General features: G+C 48.6%; 1 protein-coding gene across 4 annotated transcripts in view; it reads right to left on the reverse strand.

The window, feature by feature from the left end:
• The window catches only part of GLCCI1 (glucocorticoid induced 1), a 467,188-nt gene that overhangs the window by 218,988 nt on the left and 224,353 nt on the right, over positions 1-23,847 (reverse strand). For all 4 annotated transcript variants that reach the window (XM_078663695.1, XM_078663694.1, XM_078663693.1 and 1 more), the window contains one exon: positions 8,293-8,445. In XM_078663695.1, the coding sequence (XP_078519821.1) occupies positions 8,293-8,445 (153 nt within the window). The remainder of the gene's footprint in view (positions 1-8,292; positions 8,446-23,847) is intronic.

A 23,847-nucleotide genomic window follows, 5' to 3' on the forward strand; every position in this document is an offset into this window, starting at 1 on the left:
CCCTCATCAGCACCACACTATAAGTTGCCCCCTCCTCCGATGCCACGGAAGGAGGGGAGACAAAACCAGTGTCTGGAGAGGTGTCCAGGCCACTGGCCTCCCCAAGGTCTCCTGTCCAGTCCTCATGAGACTGACACTCCCTGGTCAGAGGGTCCTCAGACCCCTCCCAGTCCTCTTCATCACCCATCTCCTGAAATTCAGGGTTCTCATCTAATGGGGCCTGCTCGTAGAGAGGGAACTCTCCAACCGGCGTCTGGAGCGGCGCCCATCGGGGCCGTCCCGACGCCGGAACAGGAACGAAGGTGGAACCGGGGACGGCGCCGCCAGAGGCCGGCGCCGGAGGCGAGGAGTGCGGCCTACTCTCGGAGCTGTGATGGCTCCGAGCCCGCGACCTGTCCCTCGACCTCCCATGGGATCGGGACCTCTCACGGCGCGGGGATAACTGCCGGAGTTCGAGGATCCGTGACCGACATCAGCCGGTCGCAATCGTCACAAGGTTTGAAGCCGGGCATCCCTAAAGGCACCGTGTCGGAGTCGAGAGACGCGAAATAGGATCAAAAAGGATCAAAAAAGTTAGTCAAAAAGTGACTAGGGTTACTGCTTTTTCCAGATTTGCGCTTGCTGGCGCGGAAAAAAGAAGAACTGACGTCAGCACGCGGAGGCGGCGTCCAAGTACTCCGACGACGTCATCACGGAGCCCACGACGGACGCGGAGCCGCAGACGACGCCTACCGACGCGCAAGGGTACTGCTACGCAAAGATTTCCGGATCCAGTCTGACGCCTGGGGATATTCGAAGGTAAGGAATCTAATACTAACGTGTCTCTTTCAGATACATACAATAAACCATTGTCACGTAGTATCTGCAGGATAAAGAGAGACATTGTTATGGGAACAAACGCCCCCAATCAGAATTGGTGGGTTAAAACCATTGTTACGTTGGCTTCTCACACATAATGCTCCTCTATGGTGCGTGAATATAGCAGTACTCAGTGTTTAGCCGTGCCTGTTTAAAACGAAAAACAATGCTGCTTGCTCAAGTGGCGCTAATCACATACTCATATGTAGGCAAAATTGTGCCCCATGGTCTTGAGGGGATGAGGGCTCTCTTAGTCTAATTCTGAAAAAAAGGGGGAAAGCCTAGTTAATGGCCTATCTCTCTCCAGAAAACGCTAGGTAAAACACTGCTGTGGTCGAGACCGTCGTTTGCCCAGTTTTCACTCCGCCTGAAAAGGAAAGGACTTACTTGATGAGAGTTCTCCTCACGGTGTGTTACCTAGTTGTTACCTGGTTGTTCCCCCCCAGACCGCATGTTAGCGCGTCTTGCATTGGGTGTCAGTATTTATGCTTATGTTTCCGCCCGGTCATTGTAGCAAAGACTGGAGCGGGAACCCTACCAAAAATGGCCAATGGCTAATCGTGTCGGCCCTCTTGGAGGTATGGAGTTGTATGCAATGTTGAAAAATGATCCGTAATGAATAACTAAGTGTCAAATAATGCAGTGGGGCCCTTTATCTTAAAACATTGTGGACGGCTTTTTGATTATTTGCCCACTAGTTAGGTATTTTAACTCACCTCTCCCACTCCACAACACCACTGCACCACACATAGCTCTCACAAAAGTGCTCCTATGTAATTTCACAAGTTGCTGCACGCCTCAGTTCGCAGCGGACTAAGATGGCCCCTATGATTAAGCATGTCACCAAGGGGAAACCCTGGTGAGTGAGGGGACTCAAGAAAGAACGTTTTCTTTCCTACTGATTTTCCGACTCAGATCGAGTGGAAAATCCTTTCCTTTTTGCTAGGTTCTTCACCCAACATCTCGGGATTTACAGGTCTACTACTGTAGACTGAGTAACCCAGCTGCAAAGCCATAATGCTTGAATCCGATAACATCAGTTGTTCAGTTTTATCAAAACAATTATGGAAACGGGTACAAAGTGTGGATGCAAATGAGGCAAAATGTAAAATAAAAGATTGCTTATAAGCTGGACTGCCTTTCAACAAATGGTCTGTGAATACCAACATTTAATGCGCTAAACGAATTAATCCACCAGACTGTAAATTTGAATTTATTTAACTGTACAATTAAAATCATTACAGTAAAAACTATTGACATGTTGAAAGATAAAAAGAGTAAAAATAGTAAGAACTTCAGTTTGTGATTATTAAATGTGCCGCCCCCCTCCCGGGGTGCACTCGGTCAGCCAGCACCTGGAATAGTAATCATAATCGAGTGCCCTTGCTTAAGTTTGTGGAGCCCCTAATGTTCCCTAAAAAATAAGTCTACTTACAAAGTTTATAAGCAGTTCGCCTTGGCTACTCGGTTACAGTCCATGTGATAGCGCAATGTTAATGGGGCGAGTGAAGGGGTGCAAGAGCCTCAGTGCTTGTTCGGGGCCAGACTGCTTTCTTCCAGTGGTTTTGCAGTACTCGTCGCCGGAGTTGGACTGTATTCACTGGCAGACTTTAGGGCGATCCTGATCTGATGCTTGAATTTCCCCAGTCTTGCTAGGGTCATCGTGTTTGTTGTGGAAAAGCACAAGGCTGAAGCTTCACTGCATGACTTTATTCCGTGAGTAATACAAATCGGGCACAGGAGTCGCCGGCGTTCGTCGAGGTTGGGGCAGCAGCAAAGGGGGTGCAACCAAGATTCCATTGTGTAAGAGCACAGTCTACAATTTGCGGGCCCATACAGGGTTAAAATCAGCTAATCCTAGTGTGCTTAGTCTCATGAAAAGAATTTTGCTTCAGGCTTGTGGTGTGAGTGCTTAGGTAGGGTTGTGCTTTACCTGCCATGTAGGAGTTATTCAGCAGGTCTAAATGGGAGCTTGTGCGGAGATTTAAGGTCAAGATCAAAAGATATTTCATGCACTTGTCTGTTTATGGCTTTTTTCCAAGCGTTCAGTGAAATTTCCAGCAACACTATACACTCTTTTTCAATGTTTAGTATGTTGCTCGCTTTACTAAGGCTCGTATGCCTGGCCGAGCGTGGCCCCTCGAAGATAGATCTCAATTGATGTTTTAGAGAATCGTCTGGAGCCCTTAAAATCCTTAGATAAAGCTTTAGGATCTCCCCCGGCACGTCAAATCTGGCCTCGCCAAACCTAGCTCCAGTCTTAACCTTGATTTCCTTGCTGACCTCGGGATGTAGAGCACTGATTTGAATGCTTTGGCTTGGGCTGAGTGGAGGAGGGAATCCTGTGAAATGGGGAAGGCCAGGTGGCCATAACTAATGACTAGGAGCAGTTTCGCTTTTAAGACAGTCAAAATTGGTCTGGCAGACGGGCTTATCAGGTGTTGGCTCGGTTGCTTTAGCAGGTGTGTGACCTTATTGGCCTTGGAGGACAGTTGTTTCAGGTGGACGTTCGCCTTGGCCCGTTCCGTGAGCCAAACCCCTAAACAGTTATAAGAGGCCACTGTGTTAAATTGCAGGTTTCCCATTAGCCACTGTGCTTTCTTTTTCAGATGGTAGCTCCTAAAGATGACGACCGTAGTCTTCCCCCGGTTAACTGTCAGGTTGATCTCGTTATTGAAGCGATTCAGTGCGTTTAGGGCTCTTTGTAGGCCCACCTTCGTGTGGTTCATTATAGCTGTGTCATCGGCGTATTGCAACACCAGCAGCCTCATACTTCCTAGTCTTGGTGCTACTTGGCTGGCTCCTTTCAGGGCGTCCCCCAAATCCGTGCTGTACAAGTTAAATAGGATGGGGGCCAGCACGCATCCTTGTTTCAGCCCATTATTCGTTGCTATTTTGGGGGACACTGTGCTGGCGCATGTTTTAACCCATACCCAAGTGTCCTCATTTAGCAATCTAATTGCCTGCAGGAGGTTCGGTGAAATGCCCCAGTTTTCTAGTTTCCACCATAGTCTTCTGCGTACAACTTTGTCGAAGGCTGTACTATAATCGATAAAGCAGCAGAAGAGTGGTGGGGTTGTCTTCTTTGCTGCCTGGGCTTATAGGTGCGCTAGCACCAGTACATTGTCCATGGTCAAGGACTGTGATGTGAAGCAGGTCTAGAAGGGGACGATACTTTTTTCTTCAGCCCAGGTCTCCAGATCCTTCAGTAGGAGGCGGGCATAGGCCTTGGCTTCGAGATCAAGCAGAGCGATTAGCCTGTAATTTGATGGCTTTAAATTATCCCCTTTTTTTAAAAATAGGGACCAATATGGAGCCCCTCCAAGAATCGGAGGTTTTAGCTGTCGAAAAGGTGTAGTTGTTAAGGGGAGTTGGAATTGTTGCCCAGAAGTGCGCGGCCTTTTTGAGGACTGGCGCAGGTATCCCATTGTGCCCGTGGGACCCGTCGTGCTTCATGTTCTTGAGGGTCTTGATGATCATTTGAGGGTTGAAATTGACTGGCAGTAGGCAGTGCACCTCAGCCTCGGCGCTCTCATCCATGTGCGAGTTGCCCGGGCTGGGAGTCGTTTCTCATGGCTTTGTACTAAATTGCTGACGTTGTCCCACCCCTCGGCTGGTCTCGTCTGAGCTGCCTTTGTTTAAAGGGTCGATTGAATATAGTTGCTTCAGGTGGATCAGACAGTCTTGCTCTGCTACTCCGTTTTCTCTCAAGACTCCTCTGCTGCTCAGCCGATTTATATGTCTCCATAATCCTGATGGATTCTTTTGTTTGAGCAGGGAGAAGACTTTCAGCCATTCCCTCTCTGTGTGGGCTTTTTTGCGTTCCACAATTTCTTCCTTAGGGCTGCCCTCAGTCATGCGACCGCAGGACCCTCCGTTTGACTGCTCCCTCTTTTCTTTGTTGCAAGGGCCTTGTGCAGGAGTTGTTTGCTTTCGCGTATGTCTTTCGCTGAGCAAATGCTTCCAATGTTTAATTGCCCTTTGGACCTGGGCCGTTGTGACTGGGGGTGACCTATCTTCACTTGTAGGTCCTCTACAGTGTTCTCCCAGTCCTTTATGGGTGAGAGCAGGGTTGATAGGCTCCCTTCCTGTTTCTGATCCAACCAGATTTGAAGCTTCTTGCCTATCTTGTCTGACCATTTGATCCTCCTCAGGACACTATGTTTTTCGTTCCCTCTTGACTCTCCAATGACTTGGAGAATGATAGCCGACGGTACTTCCAGCTGGAACAGCGCTCTTCGTGGCCTGTGACTCGACTACTAAGTCTTCCAAACTGCCCGCCATTGCTTCACTGACCATGATGTAGTTGATTCTTGAGATGTCCCGGTAGGTAGGTTGGGGATACCAGGAATTTGAGTGAGCTTCTTTCAATGCGTTGGTTGTGGTCAGCTTGTGATTGTTGAGGAGGTCGTGAAGGTGTGCAGCCCGCCCAGTCCCCGAGGGGGGGATTCGGCTACATCAAGATCCTTCAAGTTGAAGTCCCTGACTAGGATAACTTGGTGAGAGTTATGTTTATTTAAAAGGTCATCTAATTTCCTTGACAGTGCCTCCATCTGGTCTTTCATGGTGGTCTGTGCCGGGTTTGATATAGCAATTTATTATCAAATGGCGCATTGGATGTAAATTGAGATTCAGGCCTCCGATCTGTAGAGCTTGCAACCTGGATGAGTTCAGATTGATGTCTGAAACTGCGAGGGTGCTTGTATGTTTTATAAAAACTTAAAGACCACCAGATGGATGGCCAAAGAGATTCCTTTTTGTTGCTGGAACAAAATGTTCCTGGTACCTTGCCAATGGAGCCCAAGTCTCTTGAAAGCAGAGTATGCTTCTAATTTCTAATTTCCAGGAACTGCTTCAAGATTTTATTTTCAACAATTGTACTGATCCCTGCAATGTTCCATGAGATTATGGTTAGTTGCTGCTTAGGTGTTCCTCCCCTGGCTTCTCCTCTGCCGGGCCTAGTATCGCTGCTGTTAGGGCTGCTGTTGCCATCTTCTTAAAATTCCGGTTTGGTCCGGTACAAGGAGGGTTGCGCAGATGACCCTATGGTTGTTTCTGCATGAAATCCTGATGGCCCTGGGGTCCTTAGAGCTCGTCCTACTTCTGTCAAGGGATCCTGAGCTGTTTGTCCCGTGCAGGACCGACCAAGTGCCCTTGCCCCCATTATCTAGTGCTAAGACGTGTGGATATTTTCGGTGCAACGGAGTCTGAACGTCAATGCCCTACTCAGCGAGTTGTGTAGAATTATTCAGGACAGCTTGTTGTATTTCTTTTTGCATCAGGCCCACCACTGTTGAGTCGCCATTTGTGTCCCCCTTAATACTCCGGAATCTCACCCATTCTAGATCCCCAGTTTGTATCTGTCTAGGGTGGCAAGGTGTTTAAAAAGAATGTTGCTCCGGTTCAGAAGGTCGTGCTGTAGAATCTTGGGGTGAGGACTACCTCATGGACGATTGTTGGTGTGCCCGGGGTTTGGGCCGCTTTTCCCCTTCCTAGGGTGTGCTCTGCCAGACTTGATCCCAGGCTTATGCTTCCTTGATTGCTTATGGCGGTTCCTACTTGGGACCTCTTACTCTGGCCTTGATTGCTCCTGGTGCCGGACCAGTGTTCGGGGCTTTGCAGGAGTGATTTTAAACCATCCGGCTGCGGTGATGTTGTGGCCATCGCTGGCTGGGAGGTTGTTTACGCATGTGCAGAACTTGTTCCAGCTATTGATTCATTGCTTGTGGGCCGGCCTGAACTTGCAAGTAGGTTTTGGTCCTTCGCATTAGGGTTGCTTGGAAAAATTGACTGCGTTTGCTGGTCTCCAGGAGGCGGGCGATGAAAGAGTCCTTCTTGCCCCAATTTTTAGTAATAAAGATTGGGTAGAGCTGACTCAATTTGGCGTCCTCTTGTGGGGTAAGGTAGTCTGTCTTCCATAACAGCGATTGTCTCACTCTTAACTTTGTTTTTTTCAGATATTTCTTCAGCTTCTTTTTTGCTCTCCTTGATAGAGTAGGTTTGTGAATGTCCGTTTTGCTTGAGTATGTTCTTGTGAGTCAGTTGCCAGGGTGGCACAACCCCTGCTTCCCCCACTGTTGGGGCTTTGTGTGCCTTGGGCTACTTTGGATCTGTAGGGTGGGATTCTCTGTCCTGTGTGCCACTTTTTGGCCCGATCAGACTGTTGCTTCCGGGTAGGGCTCATTCTGTCCGTCTCGCCCCCTGGAGATTGCTGTTAGCTGTCGCCCTATCATCCGTGTTGCTCGGGTCGGCATCTCACTGCTTCCTTTGACTATCTCTACTATGCCCGCTAAGACCTCCGGAAGAGACGCCCATTTTTCCATAAGGATTGAACAGGAGCAGGAACATACCCCCAGATTGGAGGCCAGGTACTAGGCGATCCTATTTTCTAGTTCTTCCACCCTGGAGCTTATGCTGACTAGGCGGTCTGCAATCGATTGAAGGAGATTTATTTGTACTTCCATCTTAGATGACTGCCACTGTAGGGCTCTATTGGTAGCGCTGTTTATCTCGGTCATGGGTGATTTCTGCTGTTCTGAGTCTACGCTATCATTGAGGGTGTAGTGGTGTGCTGTTGTATTGGAGGCCCTTGGAGGCACTAATAACCCAAACCCCAGGAGGTTTGGGGTTAGTTCTAAAGTTCTCTCGATCTTTTGCCCAAGATTTTGGAGGAATGAAGCTGTGAGCTCTCCTGCCACTGGGGACTCTTGGCACAAGTCAGCAAAGTGCGAACGTGAGCTCATAGGTGTTGGTAGAGGCTCAGTGCTCTTCGCGTTCTGGAGATCTAGACTGTGGCCTTAAGACTGCTGGATTTGCGCCATTATCAGTGCAACATGATCGACTTTGATCGGATCTGTTTCGTGGTTCTTGCCAATTGTGGAATTGTGCCCCTTGTCTACAGGTAGAGAAGGGGTTTGATCACTGGGGCTCCATTGGTCTGCACTGAATCTAGTTGCTCGCAGGCTGAGTCAACTGTTTCCTGCACATTGCTGGGCTCCTTGAGTGTGAGAGTGTAATCGGGGGGCTATCGGTTTAATCTTATGGAACTGCCCTCTTGAATGAAACATGGGTCGTAGCTTTGGGATGGTTTGTCCTGGGCTATGTGCACTTGCCAGCCCTTTGAGGTGGTGCCCTGGTCGGTAAGCTGGACTGCATTTCAACAAATGGTCTGTGAATACCAACATTTAATGCGCTAAACAAATTATCCCACCAGACCTCTTGAAGCTATCATTTCTGCCATCCACCCTTCCTTCAAAGATTTGCATAGTCAGCATGAATGTCAAAGTTTTCAGGGTTTGACATATAATACAAAAGGAACCGGGAGTATGAGCTAGTTGATAATAAAACATGTTTATGAAAGACAAGTATTCAATCAAATGCATTAAATCTTTTCTTGGGCCTTCGGGCGTATTACACATTTGAAAAATAAATTACCTTAGCTGCTGCTTCTTTTTCATTGCTTTCCTTAATAAAGACGGTTTCTAACTCTGGGCTTATTCCTTCAACATTACAGGAGACTCGTGATACTGTTGATTTTGGCACTGACATGTTAGATAATTGCACAGCAACCGATCTTGATGTAGAAGCCTATAACAACAAATGTAATAGAAGTGGATAAAATACAGCAATAGCAGACTACAAGGTCTATTCATGTCTTCCAGCCCATTAAAAAATAATAAAGGAGGGGCGCACTTTTTAAGTAAGGTACAACCAGAAATAAAAAAAAAAAATACCTGAAATACAAAGTGGCATCAATATTCAAACTCAGTACCATGCCCTTGTTTTCCCCTTCTTCAAAGCCTAGTTGGGAGCTCTACCAACAATTGGATGGAAAAAGCCAGTTAGGGCAGCAAGAAAATAATTTTGACGCTTGTATTGTAAGAACATGTCCCCTCTATCCCCACGCACCTTATGACAATATGGTACTGTCCTAAAAAATACAATTGCAGAAAGTTATTAACCAAGCATGCAACGAATGTGACAATCATGTGCTAGTGAGAAATGCATACTGTAGGTCACGTCCTGAAGAAGAGAACAAACTCAAAAGTTCCACAATGCCATAACACATAACAAACGTCTGTTGCTTGGGCATTTTTTTCTTCCTTCTTATCAAGCAGGGCCCCGGGCGTAAGAGAGGGTGCGAGCGGTGGCGAGGATGAAAGGGACACCTTTGTCCGAGCAGTTGGCGTCCACATGTAGATCAGAAGAGCTGCCTCGGATGTAGTCTTTCCTCCAATTAGTGCCTGTGGGTCCCATCCCAAGAGGGAAAAGAGCATGGCTGCCTTGATATTGGGATCTTTGACCCCCTCCCAAACTCCTTTAAATGTTAAGGGCCCAAAGGCAGCGGGTGGTTGGATCCCTGCATGAGGTGTGCCAAGGATGGGGGCACAGATGCACCACCCGAGAGGCCTTTTCCAAAGGGAAGGTCCAAGAAGAGTAGCCCTTACCAACACAAATCACAGAAGGCAATAACCTCTTAGGTGGGGAGTACAGTGCAGCACAGGCAACAGATTGCAGCACCAGGCAGAGATGAGGAACCAAATATGGAAGCAACAGCAGCGGCAGGGTCGCATGAGGCACATCTTCTGAGATGGCTGGTAGGCACAAGCCACGGCGAAGTGACAGCATACCGCCCAAACCCAGGGATGGTTTTCAGACTCAGGGTGCTCCCTAGAGGTTCTACCTGTACTTCAGACATAGCAGGATGTGGTGGTATGTCTGACATCACTCATGGAAGTGGCAGAGGAAGAGGACCCCACATGAGCATCCCGGGACAGAGGAGGCATGGAGACACCCAGACAGCCGAGACCCCAGTGCAAACGATTAGAGGTTTGGGGCGTGCGCTCTCCACGCAAACAGTGAAGAGAGCAGACAGGGGAAAGCTTTCTGGCAGGGGACAGGGCGCTCCCTGCCTTAAGACCACCAGCGGGGGAGACAAGGGTACAGGGCTCTTTGGCACATGGCAAGGACGATGAGGGAAGTCCTGGCAGGGTTGGGGGTAGAAAAGCTCAACAGTCAGCTCTGGTATTGGTACATAAGACAAATGGAAGTGAGTGAAGAGGAGGAGGAGGAGTTGGCCAGGCAAAGGTTCAGTGTGTGCTGCATGGCAGGAGGTTGCAGAGTAGGGAGGGCATCCGTGGAAGAGGAAGATGATGGATCCACCACAGAGAGAAGCAGGGCAGAGGAGCGAGGGTGGATTTACTTCGATATCACAGAGAGTTTAGTGGGAGAGGATGGGCAATGGAAAGACAGGTGAGGAGGCTAGGGGTGCTAGACATGAGAGCGCCCGCAAGGGAAAAGGCAGGAGTGGTCAACTTACAGCAGCAGCAAAAGACAACATCGAGGGATATGCAACAATTGCAAGGGGTGGCACAGTGGGGATGCAGTGTAGCAGTTGAAAAAGGCCACAGTAAACGGAGCCAGGAAAAGGAGAGGCAGAGCAGCTGCGCAAAGACTGAAGGTGGGAAGGGGAGGGACAGCGACAATCAAGAAACAGACAGATGGGGATCCACGGCCGGCATGGATGAGAGGGCAGGGTGCATCAGAGACAGGCAGAGGACAAAGGGAAGGTGGTGAAGGGAGAGAGAGTAAACCTTTTATAGATGGGAGTTAGGGACATTTCAGGCAGTCATCAACTAACGTTCACGAAAGAAATGTTATGGAAGAATGAGTATGTGGGCATTTTTAAAAGGAAGGGTCAAAAGCAGAAGAAAAAATTGGCACAGCCGCCGAGGGTGTCTATGAACATAGATAAGTGGACGGTGGTGTTCACGATCTACGCTAACATCATCTGCAATAAAGTCTGAGGCCAGCATAGAAATGTGGAAATACAGCCAGTCAGCTTTGGGGGCATAGCAAGTCGGTGGTACGATGAGGAGTTTGGGTCTCTGCATAGCAAGAACACTTCCAAGACATGGGGTGAATTAGAAAAGCGTTATTGTTGCAATTCATGACCCTGACCAGACATTGAGAATTCTGCATACAATGAACAGGTTGTGGCTTACTGAACAACAGTTTCCAGAGTGTCCCCCCTAACAGTGGGGAGTTGGGGCAGTCGGGGAGGATGGGTTCCGTTGGCGTCTGCTGGAACTATAAGAATGGAGTTTGCTTCAGATATCCATGCAATTCCTACATGAGTGTCAAAAATGCAATGCAAACTACACTAACGGGGGACAAGGGGTGCAGAGGCCGGGGGATGCAAGAAGGGGTGCCTGGGAAGGGCAGTTACGTCAGAGTGGAAGTGCTTTAACGCTGGCTGTGGTTGTACCCAAACCGTTCAGTGATGAGATATTTGGAAGAAGGTTTTAAGGAGGGTTTCAGAACACCTTATACCTACCAGATGATGGTTGGTGGATAGGCATTCTCAAATCATGTCAAGGAACATATCATAAAGGGGAAGCTATGGAAATAAATGGAGGGGGCAGGATGAAGGGTGCTTTTACAGCCCCTTCAATGGACAATCTGATTAACTCACTCATAGAATTGGTACCTAAAAAGGGAAAGAGAGACTAATGCACACCTATTATGGCATGAAGGGCTATCAATTAACAACCACATAGATCAAGGACATATTTCCCTACTATACACATGTCTGCAAGAGGCGATAAGGATGGTATGGAAGTGCGCGGCGGGACCGGAAGGACGAGTTACTTACCTTCGGTAACAAGACACAGTCTAGCTGCAGATTCCTGAACTTATAATATCCCCAGGCGTCAGTCTTGATCCGGAACACTTTCCGCAGCAGCACCTCTGCACGCCGGGGGTGTTTCCGCACGGCTCCACCCTGACGTCGTCCACAGATGTGACGTCAGTGGAGCCATATAAGCTCCTCCCGGCGTGCTGACGTCAGTTTTCGTTGGAGAAACTTTTCCGTGCCACAACGCGGAGCCACCAGCAAAAACTGTGAGAGTATGGGAACAGTGTGCGAAAAAGATGAAAAAGAAAAGTAAGTGAATGGTGAAAAACAGCACAATAAAGTACAGTGCCTAGCACGGTTTACTGAAAATAATGAAGGAAAGAGTAGAGCACCACTCTCAGAAGCAACCTCACAAAAACAGAGGCTAAACACTCCCATGAGGCAGAAAAGATGTGAAAAAACATCAGAACAGACGACAGGAACTCTTCAACCATAACATAACTGTGAAGGGCAACAAGTCCGTAACACAGGTGCATTGACAATCCACCACAAGTCCGTATCAGAAAGGGACGTCGTATCACCTGTAAGAGAGTTATAGACTGAGGCAGAGACAGTTGACTTCAAACCAATGGAGTGCAGGGGAGGGAAGAGACCCCACAGCCAATGGAGAAAGGGGAGGGGGGGGGTGAGTATGAACAGACCTCACACTGGACGACCCAGGGCGTAGGGATGTAAAAGGACACATGACATGAGCATACCACCCAATCACGACAATAGGTGGGGCAGAGCAAGCAAAACAGAATAAAACATCCCGTCAAGGCGTGAAGTGAAAATGTCACCCGCAGGAAGACAAAGCCACCCGAAGATGCGGGAAACCCATCCTGAAAAGCTCCTCGCAGAACGGGGAGGATGGGCGGGTGTGAAGGAATCTGCGGCTAGACTGTGTCTCTACCAGATACATCATTACCGATGGTAAGTAACTCGTCCATCTGATAGATGCCGTAGATTCCTCAACTTAAAATAGATAACAAAGCCATACTGATAGAGGAGGCGGATCTGCGACCAAATTCCACCAGGTTCCAGAGGAACTTAGAAGTGACGAAACACAGTGAGGACAGCAATGCCAGCGCAGCCAACACCAGACCATGAAGCTCTGAAAAGAGCAGAAAACAATGGGATGCAAAGGCACCACAACCTGTTAAAGAACAGCTAAAAAACCTCAATATGTGTACCGGGGTGTGAGAAAGAAGCACAGAGCCAGAAATGTCGATGCGGATGTGAGTGCATGGCTTCGTAAAGAAGAGGAACTGAACCTACGTCTGAAGGATCCGCAGGAGCAGATGTGTCGACTGGAAGCAAGACCCAGAGAGAGAATAAAACGGTATGACCGAGTCAGCGCATACTGGTCAAGTGTGCACAACAGTGGAAAAAATCAGTGCTGAACCTGCACCAGCTAAGATACGTGGAGCAGCAGTGACTGGATGCCAATCCATGGCCAGAAAGTGCAGGCATAATCAGAACACAAGACACTCCAGTACGCAGTCTCTATTTCACAAACACATGTGGGAGGGTGGCAGAAAAAAAAGCAGAAGCACCAAGAACAGAACCACAGTAAGACTGGTATTCATGTGGAAGACAGGAATACACAAGTATACAGTATGGATGTCAGAACCACACCAAGTATAGGGAAATCCCCCTGTAGGGTAGTGTGAGCAGCCCAGATGTGAAGGACGCATCACCAGGTAGGCAATCGGCAAAAAGGGGTCTCCGGCAGGCAGGAGATACACACAAGAGCTCGCACCATGAGCAGACCAGGGCGAAGACTACGGACACCGGAGAAAGGAAAATTATCCGCGCGACCACGCTGTGGGAAGAGCACAGAGTAGATATATATTAGAAAGATACACATTTAAAAAGGATGTGTTGCATAAAACAAGACAAGGGTACGCCATAAGTACCAACAGTCATGTTGAAGCAGGGTTGGACAGGACAATGTCCAGGTGCGTAATCGAAGTCAGCCACCCGTCCGGGAGGAGATACGGTACCCCGCTAGACAGATGAGGCGATGGAGCAGGACACGAAAGTGGAAATAGTCAGGACCAACCTAATAGTGTAAGGATGTACAGACCAGACCACTAAAGAAAGCGAGTATCTTGAAGAGAACACTGGCCCTGAGAGTGTTACAGCAGGAACCCAAAGCTGAAGCGTGGAAAAACCTGCGCGGAAGGCAGCAGGAAAATAGGAAAAAACTCTTGTTTGGGAAGTGCCCCGAAAATGGGGGCACAAGGCATTGTACAGCATAGACATACGTGGCGAAGACGCCAACGCCTATAGAGAAGCCCAGACAAGGCTGAAGTATGAGAAAGCACTACGCATACCGGAGCGTGGCGGGTAGAACCAGTCATCACAGAAAAGGAAGAAAGAACGCAGGCACCCCATGATAGCGAACATACCAGGGTGCCCCCACACTATGCGCAAACACTGAAGAGTTGTGCCGCGCAGCAGCTCCGCCCTTGCGCTATACGTTGGTAGGTCGTCGGCCGCGGAAAAACTGTGCCAGAACGGAACAGAACAAGGGGTCCCAATGGACACAGGCTGGTCAAAAAGAAGAGCAGCCAACATGGACAAAGAGGAACACAGCAAAGCTGAAAAACGCCCCTGGGAAAAGAAGGCGAGGCAGAGCCTCATGGTAGGGAACCCCTGCTGATGCTGCAAAGTACTACGGACAACTGTAGACCCCAACTTTACCTGAAAGTGCAATAGAGCGACGCCAACGTGTGGGTCGCATAACAGCAGAAAGAGAGGACAGACTGATCCACAGAAGAACCTTTGTGAGGAAAACTCCACAGGAGCGTACCAAGCCTTCCTTGTAGGGAGGCCGCTACATAATAACCAGCAAATACCCCACATAGGGTAAGTCTTAACCCCTGCGAGGGGGGTCCTCTTGGGATAAGGTCACAGTCAGAGGACTGAAAAGATGGCAGAACCAGTCGACCGCTGTACTGAACAAAGTCAAAGAGGGCAGACCAACTGCCTACACCATCCGGGTACCACGTTAAGAACCCAGGACTCAAGAAAAACAAGGCAACATCGCCTTTGCAGAAGATAACGCCATTACAAGGCAGAAAACTAGGCAGCAAGGCCAGAAAGTCACGGTAGACCAGACATGAGGCGGGAGACCGCTGAATCAGCGTGTCCATCAAAAAGGTCCATGCCATTGAATGGCAGATCCCGAAGAGCATCCTGAACATTGTCTGGGAAACGACTGTCGTGCAGCCATGCATGGCGGCGCAAAGCAACCGACCTGGCTAATGCCCTACCCACAGAGTCAGTTGCATCAAGGGATGATCGAGGGGAAAATTGCGCCATTCCCCTGCCATCGAGAAGAAGGTGATGTAATTCAGCCCGGGGCCCTTCTGGTTGAGAATGAAGAAGGAGTTCAACTAAGAGGCAAAGGAAGCACGTGCGAACACGCAAGACGTGTTTAATGCACGGATGCCCGCACTGGCAGAGGCAAAAATGTGGCGACCACATGTCTCCAGCCACTGAGATTCCCTAATGGGAGGTAACAACGGTAAAGTGGAGGAAGGCTGAAAGTCAAAAGCCGCCTGGACAACCAGACACTGAGCCCTAGGGTGAAGGGAAAGGTCGAGAGGATCATCCGAGGCCGGACGATGCCGGCGAGCAATGGCCCGATCAACAGGGTCACAGAGGAGGGTTGTGCCCAGGTACCAAGCAGGATGTCAAACAAACACCCCATTAAGGAGCAGCAAAGGCTCCACCTCAACAGCCTCCATGTGGAGGTGATCCAGTACAGGATCAGAGGGCAGGGAAACTAAAGGGGGCTGAATGCGAAGATTATCTGCAGCCCTGCGAATAGCCCATGCGAAAGCTGAACTAGCCTCAGTCGGTAGAAGACGGTTGGAGACTAACCCGTCCAGCAGAGAGTAAAAGTGGAGGAGCCTGAGTTTGATCAGAAGGCCACGGAACGCTAGGTACCTGCACCAAGGGGCATCAAAACGACCTTGGCATGGGGAGTCCATTGGGACGTCAACCTCCTGTAACAGAGGAGGTGTAGGCGCCAGCGTTGACCGACAGAGACGGCGTTGTATTAACGTCGAGACGGCGTTGTATCGGCGTCGAGAACCTCCAAAGGGGACTCAGCCTGGGCGCGGTCCGACAGCGATCCAACCTCTATATACGGGGAGTAAAGAGATCCACAGGGCGTCGAACTCGGTGCCGCATCCGACGTCAGCGGGGGAAGCCACGCAGGGCTATGCAGTGTCTGGACGGGTGGGCTGGACGGATGACTGGGAGGACCCTCTGGGCCGTGTCCCTTCGACGTCGTATCGACTCCGGAACCGGAGTCGATGCACGCAGCCAGCGCAGAGGACGAATCCGCCGAAGACCCGACATGAGTGCCTTCGTCTTCTGTGGGACCCGAAGGCGCACCAGGGAGAGGGGGTGCCCAAAGAAAGAGTGGAGGGCCTTTGAATAAGCCTCCATTTGGGCCCGTTTTGCTCCAACTCTCGGAAAGGGAGGGTATGGGGGAGACAACTACTGAGCGCCGGTGCCTGGCAAAGATCGAGAGCAACGGACCCCAGCATCACGTTTACGGAAGGACGACCTCCGCAACTTATGTTTGTGATTACCTGTCTCCGAACGACGTCCTAGGGAATTACCTCGTGAGTGGGCCCGATCCAGAGAGGGAGATCGGCGCCGCGAAGGTGCAGGAGGACAGCTGTGCGGCCAGCAACTTCATAGGAGGCTCCCTTAAGGACTTAGGTTTCATCTGTTGACAGGCATCGCACTCTTCGGAGTCGTGGTGCACTCCCAGGTACTACATACAAATGGCGTGCGGGTCCGTGACAGACATCTAGCGCGCACAGGTCTCACACGCTTTAAAGCCCGAAGGCATTGTAAACTGTTCCATGACACCGAAGGCGTCGAGAAGGCCCGAAAAACAGGCCAAGGAACCGTTGGTTTTCCAGGATCCCCGTTGAGACGCGGAAAAGAAGAAAACTGACGTCAGCGTGCTGGGAGGGGCTTATATGGCTCCACTGATGTCATGTCTGTGGACGACGTCAGGGCTGAGCTGTGCGGTGCCGCCCCCCGGCGCGTGGATCCAGTCTGATGCCTAGGGATATTCTAAGTTAAGGAATCTGCGGCTAGAGGTCTATCATATACTGCAAATATTGATATAAGTCTGCATTTCAATTGCAACTGGTCCACTCACATGACATACAACTGCTGCGACTACAATTTCCGGGACAAATCTATGTGGATAGAGCCATGCCACTGTGTCGTCCAGAGGTAAGGCCAGCTTTTGAACAGTTTAGCACGTATGTGGAATGAGCAGTGCACAGGGTGGCGAGGTTGGTGCAAGTGCTGCACAACCTTGATGATTTTCTGATGGTAGGGACAAGGGAGAAGACACTAGAGCATGGGTACTCACAAACTTTCTCTCAGGGGCCAAATTTACAGTGTGGTTTGTGTCCAAGGGCCGCACCGGTAGGGGTGGGGTCAGTGGGGAAGGGAGCAGGGCTAGAGCAACAAAAAAAACTGTGACCATGAGGTTGAACACAGGTCCCTGCCGCGGATGCCTTCGTCCACTGAGCTACCAGACCCGGCATCTATCTATCTATCTATCTATCTATCTATCTATCTATATCTCTGCTCCCTCCCTCCATCCCTCTATCTCTCTCTGCTCCCTCCCTCCATCCCTCTATCTCCCTCTCTCCCTCCCTGTCTCCCTCACTCTGACTGTCTCACTCCCTCTCTCCTTCCCTCTCCTTCCCTCTCCTTCCCTCTCCCTCCCTCTCCCTCCCTCTCCCTCCCTCCCTCTCACTCCCTCTCACTCCCTCTCCTTCCTTCTCCCTCCCTTTCCTTCCCTCCCCTTCCTTCCCTCACCCTCACTCCCCTTCCCTCACCCTCACTCCCATTCCCCCTCTTCCTCCCTCACCCCCACTCTCCTTCCCTCACCCTTCCCTCACCCCCTCACTCTCCTTCCCTCACTCCCTCTCCCTCTCCTTCGCTCTCCCTCCATCTCCCTCCATCTTCCTCCCTCTCCCTCCCTCTCCCTCCATCTTCCTCCCTCTCCCTCCCTCTCCCTCCCTCTCCCGCCCTCTCCCGCCCTCTCCCTCCTTCTCCTTCCCTCTCTGTCCCTCTCCTTTTCTCTCCCTCCCTCTCTCCCTCTCCTTTTCTCTCACTCCCTCTCCCTCCCTCTCCCTCTCCCTCCCCCTCCCTCTCACTCCCTCTCCTTCCCTCTCCCTCCCTCTCCCTCCCTCTCCTTCCCTCTCCCTCCCTCTCCCTCCCTCCCCTTCCCTCTCCCTCCCCTTCCCTCTCCCTCCCTCCCTCTCCCTCCCTCTCCCTCCCTCTCCTTCCCTCTCCTTCCCTCTCCTTCCCTCTCCCTCCCTCTCCCTCTCCCTCCCTCTCCTTCCCTCCCTCCTTCCCTCTCCTTCCCTCTCCTTTCCTCTCCTTTCCTCACTCCCCTTCCCTCCGTCTCCTTCTGTCGCCCTCCTCCCTCTGTCTCCATTTCTCGGTCTCCCTTTCCCTCCCTCTCCCTCTGTCTCTGTCTCCCTCCCTCTGTCTCTGTCCCTCTACCTTCCTCTGTCACCCTGTGTCCTCTCACCCTGCCTTTTTGTCACCCGGGCTGAGACAGCTTCCCCAGCGCGCACAGACACACAGCCCCACCGAGCACTTCACAGGTCTTTAAAAAGACCATTTGCATGTGAATGGGGCTTTGCTGTATTTCACCTCCTCTTAGCGCCCCTGCTGCTCCACTCTGGCCTCGCTGGAATGAATCGCCCGGCCCCCACAGAGCAGCAGTCTCTCCGAGTGTCTCTGCAACCGGCAGTGTTTGCAGACTCTCTTTGAAAATGTTTTTTTAAAACACGGGTACGATGATATCTCATGGTCTGTGGGCAGCCACGGAAGGCTTGCCGGGCCGCTGCCGGCCTGCGGGCCGTACTATGAGTACCTGTGCACTAGAGTTTGCCAGACTGATGGCGACGTTAAAGGGCAAGTTACTTACCTTCGGTAACGCCTTATCTGGTAGAGACAGGATCTAGCCGCAGATTCCTCATCTTAGAATCCTTCCCAGGCGCTAGACTGGATCCGGAAACTTTTTCAGCAGTACCTCTATGCGTCGGTAGAGGGCGTCTAGCTACTCCATAGCGACCTCGCCTCCTGAATACAATGTCAAAGGAGTTCTTATAAGCCCTCCCCCAATGCGCTGACATCAGTTTCTTCTGTGACTATTTTCGCACCAACAATGCAGAGCCACTCAAGGAAACCGTCTCTGGAAACAGAGTGCCAAAGAAAAAGAACCGTAATAGTAGGCAAAGAGGGGATCTTGGAGATAACAGGGCCCTCAGTTCGCAAAGCGATGAGGATGGGTGGGTTGATAAGGAACATGTGGCTAGATCCGGTCTCTACCAGATAAGACATTGCCAAAGGTAAATACCTTGCCCATCTGATAGAGACATCTAGATGCAGATTCCTTATGTTAGAATCAGATACTCCAGCAATACCATCAATTGAGGAAGGGCTGCAAACTGACCTCACTAAAAATCCCAAATAGGAGAAGCCGGTCCAAAAGATAGAAAGGGACCAGACTATTTGAAAATGATAGATGAAACAAGATCCTCATCGAAAGGACTGATCTCTAAGAAGGACTACGGAAGCCCATAGGGAGTGGAAAGCTAGAAGACCATGAGAACACAGTATAGAACAAGTAAAAGAGGCATTTCCAGAAGGGGATGCAACATAGGATTGGAGAAAGCAAAGGGACCAAGACAATAGCCAACAGAGGCCAGGCTCAAAAGTAAATGGAAGGAGCATACACAGCATGCTTAGCCGCAGCAACACATACAACGAATAAAGAATACCCTCCGATCAAAGATGAAACTATCCTGAGAAACGGTTTTCGAAAAAAATAGACCTCCAATTAACAATGATGGATAAAGAGAACAAGGAATGCTGAAGAGCAGTGTGACGCAAACAACAAGAAAAGTAAAGAAACCACTCTTACATTGAGAACCTTAAAGATATATAAGGCATCCTCCGAAATAATCTAACTAAGAAGCTCACTGAAGATACTGCAGAGAAGAAAGGAAAAACACCAGTACACCAAGAAGGCTGAACCAAGTCACCAAGAAGGGTGCAGGTACAATGTAGCATCATACACCATATAGAAGGTCAGACGACCATATGTACACAACACACATATATAAACCTGTAGTAAAAGACATCTACAAGAGATCCATTAACCGCTTTCATGAGTTGGACGGCCCCCGGCCGACCGATGTCACGGTGGGCATGTGTGTGGGCGTGTGTGCGAACCGCGCACGCGTCAAATTCTCCAGCACCGCAGGGGAATTACGGCCGCAGCGAAGCGGCTAAAGAGATAGGTATATATGTGCCGAGACATATACATCCGAGGATAAATAAACATAAGGATAAATATGCATGTAAAAAACATAAAATCTCTCGCCAGCAGACAAGTAATACAGGGTAAGCAAATGTATATCCACATCACCGAAGGTAACCCATGTCCTCCGCCAGTGAGCGGGAGGACAAGACGTGGAGGAACGAAGGATACTCTAGGAACACAGGTAAAGAAGGAAGGACAGACAAAAATTTTCTACAGTCATAAAGGTGTCCCAGGGGAATATGACTGAACAGAACATCAGACACAACAGCTACCCCATGGGAAAAATGGCAGATATGTAGAAAAAAACACTGCTGGAAGCAACAGCGGTGGCCAGAACTCAATAAGGTAGGTAAGAACACCTGAAGGGTAAAAAGAGATATAAGAATACCAGACTACTGGAGAGAACAGCATCAGGAGCACGATAAAGTAGAAAAAAAGGGCTTACACAAGAAGTGATACCCAGGATCAATTTGAAATAATACGCCAAAAAGAGGCCGATTCCACAAGAGCAGTAGGGAAATTTAATACACCACAAGGGGGAGGTGGGTTCGTGGAACCCAGGCTTGAACCAATAGGAACACATAGATAAGTAGGAGAAAATCTGTGGGTCCCACAGAGTAAAACAGAACAAGGAGAAGGTCTACACCGAAGAGGGTCGAAGACCGGAACAAAAGTTACCCAGGTCAAACAGTTTGCCTGCCTGTGGTACTATGATCGCCCATAAGGAGCAGAGAAAAGATGAAGTTGAAGTCCCTATAAGAGATACTAATTACGTAGGTAGCTCACACAATATACCCAAGACATACAAAATAAGGTCCCTGAAGAATGGCAACAATGCTATAGTGCATCGCACTACAAACAAAATACTCGCTATAGAGTAAGTACATGGGTAGAAAAAGACCACTAAGAAAGAAATGTAGAACGCCAAGTAAAGGGTCTGTTGACAATTCCACAGAAGGAAGTTGTAAATGCAGTACAACCGAAACTCGATTGAACGTGTCCGCCATAGCAGAACTCCCCTCCGTTGACAACCCAGGAGGCTGGAGAAGATTCTAAGCCATTGGCATCACCCACGTCAAGTAACCAGCTAGACTGCATAGGGGGTAGAACTGTGTCCGAAATGGTAAGGAGACACCACACCATCTGTAGTTCTTGCACAACCATGGCCCTCGGAACGAAAACCCAGAGGAAGGGAGACTGAAACGGTCGGCTCCATCGGTGTCGAATTAGACACTGAGAAGGTGACGCTTCAACATAAGAAGGAGCATCAATTCGCATCGACAGCATCATCAGAGCCGGCGGACAAGAGCCCTGAGGTTAGAAAGAAACTCTGAAATCAGCAACTCAGAGATGCTCCTCCTCCATGCAAAACTGAAATGTATTACAGATAGGACCAAAGTTTTCTTTACTGAGCCTTATAGCGCATGCATTTGGACCTAAGCATCGGTTGCAAAGAAAAGGAACATAAGATTACATTCCAGTCCAATAAGGCATACAGCAGGTGAGGAGGTGCAGGTGGCCCCATAAATACCATAGAGTGACAACGGAAGAGACTGCAAAGGGAAAAGCAGAATATGCAACTACCACTGCAGCAGAAAACATGACAAAACCTCTTCTAGCCCAGGTTTTTCATCTAAATCAGATGAGAAATCAGAACATTCGGAGTGTGAAATACAAAGCTCTGTCATCACTCCCATGATGGCAGATGTCACTTTATCATATTACTCACAAGTAGAAAGTTTATACTGCCTCTTTAGCCCTGAGGGAGTGTCTGGGTAATACATTTTAACTAGGGGGGATAGACTTGCAACAGCTGCAAATGCATGACTGTTCGGGCACTACCTGTATTACTGAAAAGTGGAAGGAGGGCATGGAGATGACATCTATTTCTCAACTTTTCCATTCCCGCCATTTCTTTTGCATTTACGTTTATGTTAAAATACACAAGTGCAGCTATATTCCACATTGCTTTTTGATAACTAAGTGGAAGGTGTTCTGTGAAGAAACGATATAGCTGTGGTTTTATTTACTGCAATGCTTGTGAAAGCTATGTTTATTTATAAAATCATATAATTACTTGGTTAGGTTATTCAGTGACAGACACTTTGCATGTTGGATTGGTGTGTAGTTCAGAACTTGCTATGCGATAGTGTGGGGAGATGAGTGACTGATAAATATATGAAAAAAACAAAGGTTAAAGCTTAGTTATTGTTGGGAAACCTTATTCTCCCTACACAAGCCAAGTTTAAACTACACAAATGTTTTAAATTCTAAAGTTATAGTTTTAAATTTCATTTACAATGTATGCACCTTTAAATTATTATAAGTAGCAGACCTTGTTACACACTCTTTTCAGCTCGCTAACCAGACAACACTAACTATAACTCAAGACTCTACCATGCACTGTGTTGTGACAAATAATGTAATTTGGTACGGTATAAGTGTTGTTTATGAATGTTATGATTTCACATGCTATAAGTGATGTAGTGTGCATGGGTATACACAGTGCATGGAAAAGGCATAAGTTATAGTTAATGAATTGACCAGACAGTTCGGAGGTGCGCAACTTATAATTTAAAGGTGGTGCGTAAATTATAAATTAAAGTTATAATTAGAACTTTACAATTGTTAATGTTAGTGTCTTTTAAGCTGGGTTTGTATAGAAAGAATACATAAGGTATTTATAACTATAAATTACCTTTAACCTTTGATTTTTCAATGTATTTTAATGATTTCTATTTTTCAATAAAAATCTGTTTGAAATCGAAGTGTGGCGTGTCATTGATTGGAGTGTCGTAAAGTGGAGTGTTGTACAGTACAGTGAAGAAGAGTCGTAGAGTCTAGTGCGGTAGAGTGGAGTATCGTAGAGTGGAGTCAAGTGGAGTGACATAGCATACAGTGAAGTAAAGTGTTATACAGTGGAGTGGCGTGGTGTGTTGTATAGTGGAGTGGAGTGGAGATTTTAGATTGGAGCGGCATGTTGTACAGTGTAGTGGCGTGTCGAACAATAGAGCGGCGTGTTGTACAGTGGAGTGGCGTGTCGAACAATAGAGCTGAGTGTTGTACAGTGGAGTGTTGTCGACGGTAGTGTCATGAAATGGAGTGTGGTGGAGTAGAATGTCATCGAGTAGAGTGGCACAGAGTGTAACAGAGCGTTGTATAGTGTATTAGCATAGAGTGGAGTAGACTGTTGCAGAGTTCAGTGTTGTCGAGTGGAGTGTCATTCAGTAGAGTGGCTATGAGTCTTGTGTATTGTTGTACAGTGGAGTATCATTATTTGTGCGAACACAGTGCATGGTAGAGTGGCAAGTTAAATTTAGTGTCGTCTGATTAGCGAGCTGAACAGAGTGTGTAACGAGGTCCCCTTCTTGAAATTATTTGAAGGTGATGGATAAATTGTAAATGAAAGTTACCTTTGTTTTTGAATTTCATTTTTTTGTAATTTTTTCAATAAAAATGTCTTTCAAATCGTAGAGTCCAGTGTCCCAAATGGAGAGTTGTGGGGCGTGTCGTACAGTGAAGGAGAGTGTTGTAAAGTCTATTTTCATACACTGCAGTATTGTAGATTGGAATCGGGTGGAGTAAAGTGTAGTAGAGTATCAGACAGAGTAGAAAAGTGTTATATAGTGTAGTGGCATGGTGTCTCATAGTGGAGTCAAGTATCGTAGACTGGAGCAGCAAGTTGGACAGTGGAATGGCGTGTTAAACAGTAGAGTAGGGTGTCAGACTTTGAGAGTGGAGTAGGGTGAAGTAGAGTGTTCGAGTGTAGTGTCATAGAGCACAGTATCGGCAAGTAGAGAGGAGTGCAGTGTCATAGTGGTGTGGCGCATTGTAGAGAGAAGCGGAGTGGCGTGTGGTCATGTCATACAGTGTAATATAGTGCCATAGAGTAGATGGGTATAGAGTGGAGTAGAGTGGT

The sequence above is a fragment of the Lissotriton helveticus genome, chromosome 10 (genome assembly GCF_964261635.1).
Source record: "Lissotriton helveticus chromosome 10, aLisHel1.1, whole genome shotgun sequence".
NCBI lineage: Eukaryota > Metazoa > Chordata > Amphibia > Caudata > Salamandridae > Lissotriton > Lissotriton helveticus.